The following is a 9,310-nucleotide window of genomic DNA, read 5'->3' as shown; positions in this document are numbered from 1 at the left end:
ACATCTATATTTTTTAGATTCATATTTTTGCAATATTTGAAACTATTCGGTAGATTTCAATAGTTATAGTCATGAATTCTTTTGAATTAAACCATTCTTTCTCTTATATTTCTTTATCGTGTAATCATATATATTTTGTTTTGTTCAAATAATTTCTAAGATGTCATTTTAGGAGTTTAATATTTGAATTTTTGAGTTATTTATTGTAAGTCATTACACGTTTAAGCAACGATTTCTTCATCAAATTGTAATACAAATTAAAGTAAGATGAGTTTACCACACAAATAAGTAGGTTCTTGTGCATAACACGAATTTGCAACTAATATTATTTAAAAACTAAAAACATGTGATTAAGTTGATGTACTAAACATACCTACTATTTTTGCCAACCAATAATAAACTCCATATTTCCAGCTCGCACTGCGCAGCCCACAAATCTATAACACAAACACAAGCAAAAATATACTTCTCTTTGAAACAAAAAGTAAATAAAAAACCCATTTCTTAAAATAATAAACGTTTACTACTTTTCAATAATTGTCTCTCATATTTTATTTTGTTTAACAGAGAGAGAGACAGAGAGAGAGACAGAGTTGTGTATGAAATGGGGGCTTACAGAGCAGATGATGATTACGATTACTTGTTTAAGGTGGTGCTGATCGGGGACTCCGGTGTTGGCAAATCGAACCTGTTGTCGAGGTTCACGAAGAACGAGTTTAGCCTTGAATCCAAGTCCACCATTGGGGTCGAGTTCGCCACCAGAAGTATTCGTGTTGATGAAAAGGTTGTCAAGGCTCAGATTTGGGACACTGCTGGCCAAGAAAGGTTCTCACCCATTTCATATTTCCCTCAATCTTACATAATTTTTTTTTTTCTTTGTTTTATAGTTTGGATCTTTAAATTGCACTTGGTCTTCAATTTTGGGTTCTTCGTAGATCTTGAATTTTTTTTTTGCTTTTGATTGTCATTTGTTACATGTGGTTATATGGGTTTTATGCTGCTTGTAGTTTTCTTCTATTGAGATTTTGTTTGGTTGTGGAGAAAATTGAAGGGAAGAAAAGAAATGGCAATTAGGTTTGCTAGGAAAAAGAAAATTTTTTACTTAACTAAACTAAATACTTGTGCTGGACTTTGAATTTTCTATATGGAAACCGAAATGGAGCCTTTAGTAGACAAATGAGAAATTCATTAGGTTATGTTTTTTATTCTTTTATTGGGAATTGAATATTTTATTTGTGATTGAAATAGGTTTTCAGTGCTATATTTGAGATTAGGGTAAAACTAGGTAGAGTTTGTTAGGTGCAGTACATTTTGCTTCCCAATTAAATTCAAACACATAGCTTCATTGTGTTTAATTGACCTTAGAAAAAGATAAATGACAATTAAATTCAAACACTAGGTACAGTTTGTTAGGTGCAGTACATGTTGCATAGATTTCTTTTTCATATCGGTTGAATGCATGATGATCTTTTTAATGTAATTAATTGAATAGGCATGCTTTGGTGGTGTTGCTGTTTTGCTTTCATGCATAAATGACACGGTTCTTAGATTTCTTAAGGAACGCTGCACAAAGGTGGTGTTGTGTCTGCAAATTACTAGGTGGTTGTTGTGAGCACATCTCTGTTTTAATATGTCATTCATTCTGTTGTTAGATCATCACCAATCATTCATTTCTGAACATTGCATTGTTGGTACAACTTTTAAGCAGATTCTTTGAGTAAAAGAATCGTGGGAAAAAAATACAGCCAAGGCTGGATGGGCATTTGCTCCCAGATAAGAAAGTGAGGAGAGTAATATAAAAAGGAAAATATATCAAGTCTTTTACATAATTATAAAGCAAATCCTAAATTATGTTATAATATAATAGTTGGCTCAATTGAATTCTTAAAGGGACTACCTATTACCTAAGCTAAAATTAATGTCACTTTCTGGAAAATTGTCAATCTTGGGAATTGTATTAAACTATTTCCAACCAGTTAGTTATTAAACTATTAATCGCATGCAGCTCTAAATGAACTCATATTTGTTGCCCCCCCCCCCCCTTTTTTTTTTAACTTTTTTCCCCTAATTAGCTTTGGCTGCATGTGCAACTTTAATTCAAAGACCTCTTTACGTTTCTTCAAACTAACTACTATCTGCTTCCCCCTTCCACCAAGATTCTTTGTAATAGTTAGAAATTTGATATTGGGAAAGTGCACCTTTTTTCTTTATGCCTCTTTATAGTTGTGCATCATGGTAAATATGATTTTGATTATGACTCTTCATACCAGTTAAGATACTTCTCTTGTCCAAGACATTAGCAACATTGTTCAAATTCCAACGCATCACCACCTACACCCTTCTTTTCCCCATTAATCTTATTAGCTTTCTTGCTTGGATATATTTGCTGTTAAAACCTACAGAGTCATTATGCATTGTGACTAGCTTCAAAATGACTTGTACCACTATGAAACTAGTTTTTTTTTTTTTCTTGTTCAGCACTTTATTAATATGTGACAATATTGCTGTGATGTATCCATGCTATGGTCTTCAAAATGAAAGAATTAGGGATACAAAAATAGATAAAGGTAAGGAAGAGAAAAGTTCTTAAGTTAGTGTAAATTTTCCTTCATCTGGAGAAAGTGTCCTTTTTTTATTAGTTAGGCCTTTTTATGGGCTTGATGAAACCCTACAATCAAGTGGATATCATCTAAACCACAACCCAGCCAATATGGTAGCAAAACATGGCCCATAGTTCATTCTTGAAACCTGCATAACTTCAAAAGATAAGAAATACAGAATCTTCTATTAAAATGCTCCTAATACAACTTAAAACTAGCAGCAGCATCTTCTTCCAAGTCCCACATCAACATGATTGCATCATGCTATAATTAGTTGATTGGATCATAATGCTTCATTATATTCAATCTTATTTCATGTTTTCTTTTCTATAGGTATCGTGCAATCACAAGTGCCTATTATCGAGGTGCTGTTGGTGCTTTACTAGTCTATGACGTTACCCGCCATGTTACATTTGAAAATGTGGAGAGATGGCTGAAGGAGCTTCGGGATCACACAGATGCCAACATTGTGATCATGCTTGTAGGAAACAAAGCGGACCTGCGGCACCTGCGAGCAGTTTCCACTGAAGATGCCAAAGCATTTGCTGAACGAGAGAACACCTTTTTCATGGAAACATCTGCCCTTGAGTCCTTGAACGTTGAGAATGCCTTCACAGAAGTGCTGACCCAAATTTATCATGTTGTAAGCAGGAAGGCCCTGGAGGTTGGGGATGACCCAGCAGCTGTACCCAAAGGAGAAACAATCAATGTTGGAACCAAGGATGATGTATCAGCTGTGAAGAAAGTTGGATGTTGCTCTACTTGAGCATGGAGAGTTTTAAAATACATTCTCTTTGAACTTCTATCCCATGTTCATATCTTTGTAGAGATCAGCAACTGAACGAAAAGTGTTTTCTATAGAATATTTACAGTGTGAACTTGTCTACCTTAGCTGAAAATTTAGGATCCAAAAGATATGTGCCTGTTCTTTTCTATTATTGAATTTAAAGTACCTGTGTCCCCACTTTACCCTTTTTGTATGACTAAAATTACTCAGCTTCTTCAGTTTTATATCAAGTTTGATCATTTTGGGCTATAAATGTTCAAAGACTGGTGGTTTAATGGAAAGTGAAAATGATAATTTTTCCCTTATTTTATGGCTTTTTAGACATGTATGTGTAAACGTTTGATGGCTGTTATTAGATTTTGACCCAGCTAATTTGTCTTTTAGAGACCAAGAAAGTAGTGCATTGTCTCAATAGTCAATACCACGTATTTTTGTTATGGCTTTTTAATTCATGATGATGGTGCTGATGTTGTTACCTATTATAATTTATCGTGGACTGTAGGATTAGATTTTATCCTGGCAGAAACCCCCCGAACCACTTGCAATTTGCTTCAAGCAGCCAGCAGAGGTTATAAGGACAAAATTTGGGTCTTAGACAATTACCATTTCAACCTCATAGAGCCGTACAATTTTAGCTCTTCTCCCTCAAATTTTTCTCTAGTCAATGAGAGGGGACGATGTACCAATCATAAAACGGTTAGAATTAGGCTCATGGTTCCATTCAATCCGGCAGAACTAGAAATTTTTGCTAGGTGGGGACGAGTTATATGATACTTATAAATTAGTCAAGACAAACCATGCTTCGTATGCACACACATCTAATGGCAGAGTTAGTCATAATTCATAAATGTACTAGATACAAAATTATCAACATGTATCTAATATACCTCATAATGAAATTTTTAAAATTTTTATTTTTAACATATGTAAGTTATGAAATAAATAGAAAATTTACAATGGAACCAATGAACTCCTTAAAATCAAGAATGATCCAAAATTTTAGAAAATATAAGAATAAATTTTACAATAAAAAGGTCATTGAATATTTTTCAGGGAGGCCAAACCTTTCAAAATTTTATTAAGTATATATATATTACATATATTTTAAAAAAAAAAAAAAAACTCAAATGTAATATTTATTTGGTGTTTAAATGGAATTTTGATTTTGATTTTGATTTTTGAATAAAATTTGAATATTCAACAATCATCTTATCATCGTCTATAAGAGACCGATGCTTGCAGATCAATTCAATTTCTTACATTTTAATAAACTTCATACAAATTGCCTTTCAACAGTACGGGATGAAACCATGTATATTGGTATAAAAATAAAAATAAAAATAAAAAAGAAAGAAAGAAAGAAAGAAAAAATGGAAAAACGTAAGTACATAATCAGTTATCAACAACTACAAATTTTAACAGAAGCTTCCTCGAATAAATTGATAAAGTACGTTTCATCAACCAAATATTTAGTCAAATCCCATGTTGGTAGGGGATAAAACTAGGGTACGCCATACACCAAAAACATCTATACTGGAACAACCTCAACTGATTGGGATGGTTTTATGATTGGTTGTTACTGTTAGATGTCTTAATAGGAATCATTTTCGATAATTCTATGCTTGGTTGTAAAATGTCTGGCTAGGAAATATTTCTCGAGCTGCATGAAATCAGGTTGCCTTTCGAGTTCTAAGCAACAGCAATGAAGAACATGGCGCAAGAGGTTCTCATTGCTATAGAATGTTAATTTCAGGACTTTATCTTTGGGGAGGTGTATTCCCTGAATTGCTTCATTTGGCTGAAACATGGGAACTTGGGAACTCTGGTTCCAACTTTACACCAACAACCGTATCCAAACTTCTCATTGAAAATGAAGAGGGTAAGGAATGTCACAATCCACCATCTTTTGTAGATTTCTCCCCTAAAAATGATGAAAAAGACATTTATTCTCACAATCTTTACTGTACATCCTCCATACACATCATTCATTTCACGTTTCCTGATAATGATGAAAAATGCATTTATCCTCACAATCTTTATTATACATCGTCCATACACATCATTCATTTCACATTTTAAATGTATGTGAACATTAAGCATGAATTATGAACGTAATTTGTATGATATGTACATCAACGAGTGAGAGAACAATAACCAATGGACAAAATGAGTTTAGGCTAGCTTTGCTCTCTTTCGTTTTTTTTTTTTTTTCCTCATTAGCTTATTTGCCAGCTTTTAACAAATAAGACAAATAAGCTATGCTTTTTGTTACATTTCCAGAGCTTAATAATAGAGTAGAAAACTTTCGTAAATTAATGAAAACTTGGAATAGAGAATCAGAACCGACCCTGTCATGCAAGTTATCTATTCTGTACAGAAGAGCAGAAGATTTCTGCTTATTTATCCTCTTATTTTCATTATTTTTACACTAACAAAGAATCCAAACTGGGATGGAAGATTTTTAGGCAATGATTTCCCCAAAAAGCTTCAGAACTATGAAATTTTGACAGCAGACCATGTCATACAATTGTTCAAGATAAACATACAGTGTCAGAATTTACACAAGGCCGAGAACCAAATTTGGATGACTATCCAGACTAGTGATGATGCACCAACAGCAAACTGATCTACTCCATTATCCAGGAAAGAAACACAGTATGATACATTCAAGATACTGTACACCAAAACCAGTTGAAGGTTCAGTTGTTAGACCCAGGGATGGAATGGCCCTCTTCCTAATTGCTGTGGCATCTGCAATCATTGTTCCATAATAATTATATACAGTAATGTGAACAGAGTAGCATGAAGAGCTATCATATAGCATAATAGTCAGCAATTTATATTACTCCACATAAATAATTGTAAAAACTGAAGTAGAACTTATTCTTCTGCAATCTATTTCCTGGCACCCCTCGAGTTTAGTTTTTCATTAGTTGCAGCATAGAACTGCTTTAGGTGCATGCGCATGCACGTGCCGCCAGGGGGGAGGGGGGGGGGAGCAGGGGGAGGAAGAGAGAGAGATTAGGAGGGAACAGGATCCTCTTCATTTTACTTGAAACAGAGCAGAGTAGATTAGAAAGCATGGACTTGGAAATCACCAGAACTTTTGAAGTGTACATTTGGGAACATATTAATTAGCTTTTTGCTAAAAAAAATTTGCTGAACATGTATTAGAGTATACTTATACTTGGAAATTTTGAGAAAAAGTGAGGCTTTGAAGTGTACGTTTGGAAACAGCTTATTTAGCTTTTTGCTAAAAATGTGTTAAAGTATACTTGTACTTTGAAAATCTGAGAAAAAGTAAGAAAAAGTGAGATTTTAAAAAGTTGTATATAAAAGCTAAAAGTTGAGCTTATAAGCTCTAGCCAATCAGACTTTTCAAGTTCATCCCATTTAAGACTTTCTTGTAGAAAGGGCATGAATTGATGATTTTTTTTCTGCTCAGAACGTTTCTCTTGGCAGTTAACACTGCACAAGGTCCCTTCTGGAAAGGGCATGATGTGAATTTCTTTGAAATAGTGACGATTACTCATTCAGAGAAAGTGTAATTACTGGAGAGTGACAGTTGACTGCCATTTTAACCACCAAGCTTTTATTGAAAATCCAGTGCCAAGTATAACAAGTAGAAGAAAAACAAGAATCAATGATCCTTTTATGTGAATTAATTAAATAATTTGATTTACAGTTGAAGGAAAACAAACCCAAGCCTCATCCTATTGGTACTATTCTCTCACTAGTATGGTAAGGGAAGAAAAGAATTCCAAGAAAAAAGTCAATTGGCTGGGGTGCAATAGAGTTACTGCATCATTAGATATTTTATAATATCTTCTTTGAAGGAGCAGTACCATGAAACATATTGTCAATGGACGGGGAAAAAATCATTCACTCAATACTATTACAGAACAAGCATGAAAATGGTCAATAATATGTCACAGTAGACAGGAAACTCCTCAAGCTATGAAGGATATGAGTGGATTGTGGATTCCTGCAAGCACTTCTTTCACATGATTTGTTTATTGAATTATCGTAACGGCAAGACTTCAAGCTGTAAATCCAACTCAACCTTATGAAAACTAGAATGCTACTTTATACATTAAGACTAACTCCTAAAGAGAATGGACATTGAATCCACATACTAACAAACCCGTAGAGGACAAACCATGAGACAACCACCACCCCCCCCCCCCCCCCTCTCTCTCTTTCCAATTAAAAGCAGATTTAGCCATTGCTCAAAGTGCCATATAGCAGATTGTATTGACCTTTGAAAATCCTATTATGTCTACAAATAGGTGCAAGAGCAAAACTCACTATCCTATACCCTAATATGGTACCTAAGGTAATAGGCATTGGCACCAGGCATGCTAACCAATGTCCTACAACATAGCAGGTACAAAACTACAAACTAGTAGCAAGAATGCCCACCCTTTCAAACTCAACAATTTAAATCAATCAAGTGACATATTTGTGTAACTAAATTACATTAGCTAATCAGGCCATAACCATTTAAGAATTTAATATCTACAAACCTAAGGGCACATTAAATTTGCAAGTGCTTATGACTCAAGAATGCTGAAATACTGGAGAACTCATCATTACCATCAACACCTCTACCTATTAAACCTAAAATTGATTTCAGACTTCAACTCCACCAATTAACTATATATATCTTTTGTAGTTCATTCCTCTATCATCATGAACATACTTTATAGCTAAATAGATTACTAGGCCCTCACTGTTTAAATCCAAAGGCTTAAAACTTGAACAATTCAAACAAACAACCAAACCCTCCCCACCCATTCGACAAAAACCAAATTCAATCCTAAACATTGAAATGAGAATTAACCAATAACTATTTCCCAACCCCAAAGTCCATTTTTCGAATAAAACGATCATAATTCACATGATAGCAAACAAAATATTCAAATTTGAAAGAAACCCATCAAAGGTCTCCTCAAATCCAACATGCCCAGAAACCCAAAACGCAAAATAATCAAAACAACTGAACTAAGAACTCACCCACCATCACCGGCGAGCTTCATTTGCATCATTGGCAGAGGAAGAAGAAGAAGAAGAAGAAGAATCGGAGGAAGACTCAGGGGGCTTATCGTGTAAAGAAGGCAGAGGATTAGAGCCCTTGATGACCCAACCGAGTGCAAAGAAGGAGACACCAGCAAGAATGGCGGTGCCCCAAGCATGAGAGTACCATTTGCTGTATTGTCTAATGGCGAACCTCCATTGCTCTCGGAGCGTTGCTGCGTCCGGATTCGCTGCGTCTGGTGGGTTCGGGTATCGGATGTTTTGACCCGAGAAGTTGGCTTCGGTGTTGGCGGTGTTGATTTGAGTGGGAGTTTTCTTAGAAGAAGAGGGCAGTTTTTGATTGGGGTCCTGGTGATTATCAGTCATCGTTAGTGGGAGAGAGAGGGAGAGACTAGAGAGAGCTCAAACAAATTGTTCCCTTTGTGCTTTTGCTGAAAACCCAACACTGAGATTGCTTTGCCTATAAATCAGAATCTAAGGTTATATAAAGTGGGATTGATGAGTGTTTGTTTCTATATATACCATGAATGTTCATCCGTTATACATGTGCATATGAGCATATCTCCTTCTGATGTGCCACCTGTTCAATTGGGGACAAATGGCTGCAGGTATTTGCCTTTTAGGCAATTTTTTTTTTTGTTTTTATAAAGAAAATGAAAATTTACTCAATCTTCGCTTGAGCTTATAAGTCAACTTTTAACTTGCTTTTTGAAACTTCACCTTTTTGTTCTCACTTTAAAAAAAAATAAATACAAGTATATTTTAACCTAATTTTATCAAAAAAAATTAAAATTAAAAACTAGATAAATTATTCTCAAACAAACACTTAGTTATGTTTGTATTCCGAGTAAATTTGCAATTTGAACATTAAAGTTTAGGAATTTTT

General features: G+C 34.6%; 2 protein-coding genes across 3 annotated transcripts; one reads left to right on the top strand and one right to left on the bottom strand.

The window, feature by feature from the left end:
- Positions 1 to 426: 426 nt before the first annotated feature.
- Positions 427 to 3,692, top strand: LOC142636243 (ras-related protein RABA1f). The gene is made up of 2 exons (XM_075810395.1): positions 427 to 825; positions 2,934 to 3,692. The coding sequence occupies exons 1-2, from the start codon at positions 605 to 607 to the stop codon at positions 3,364 to 3,366; spliced, it is 654 nt and encodes a 217-aa protein (XP_075666510.1). The 5' UTR covers positions 427 to 604; the 3' UTR covers positions 3,367 to 3,692.
- Positions 3,693 to 5,998: 2,306 nt separating this feature from the next.
- On the bottom strand, positions 5,999 to 8,925 carry LOC142634023 (uncharacterized). Of its 2 annotated transcripts, none has more exons than XM_075808284.1 (2): positions 8,404 to 8,925; positions 5,999 to 6,138 (listed from the first exon to the last, which is right to left on the bottom strand). In XM_075808284.1, the coding sequence occupies exon 1, from the start codon at positions 8,788 to 8,790 to the stop codon at positions 8,410 to 8,412; it is 381 nt and encodes a 126-aa protein (XP_075664399.1). In that variant the 5' UTR covers positions 8,791 to 8,925; the 3' UTR covers positions 5,999 to 6,138; positions 8,404 to 8,409. The 2 variants fall into 2 exon arrangements, with proteins under 2 accessions (XP_075664399.1, XP_075664400.1); XM_075808285.1 differs by having other exon boundaries at positions 6,000 to 6,138; positions 8,408 to 8,925.
- Between the last annotated feature and the right edge of the window lie 385 nt (positions 8,926 to 9,310).

This window comes from Castanea sativa, chromosome 5 (genome assembly GCF_040712315.1).
Source record: "Castanea sativa cultivar Marrone di Chiusa Pesio chromosome 5, ASM4071231v1".
Lineage (NCBI taxonomy): Eukaryota > Viridiplantae > Streptophyta > Magnoliopsida > Fagales > Fagaceae > Castanea > Castanea sativa.
This window is presented reverse-complemented; position numbering and strand designations above follow the sequence as displayed.

Coding starts and splice junctions, on each gene's coding strand:
- LOC142636243 (XM_075810395.1), top strand. CDS start 605: ATGGGGGCTTACAGAGCAGATGATGATTACGATTACTTGTTTAAGGTG. Junction 826..2,933: donor GACACTGCTGGCCAAGAAAG/GTTCTCACCCAT, acceptor TCTTTTCTATAG/GTATCGTGCAATCACAAGTG.
- LOC142634023 (XM_075808284.1), bottom strand. CDS start 8,790: ATGACTGATAATCACCAGGACCCCAATCAAAAACTGCCCTCTTCTTCT.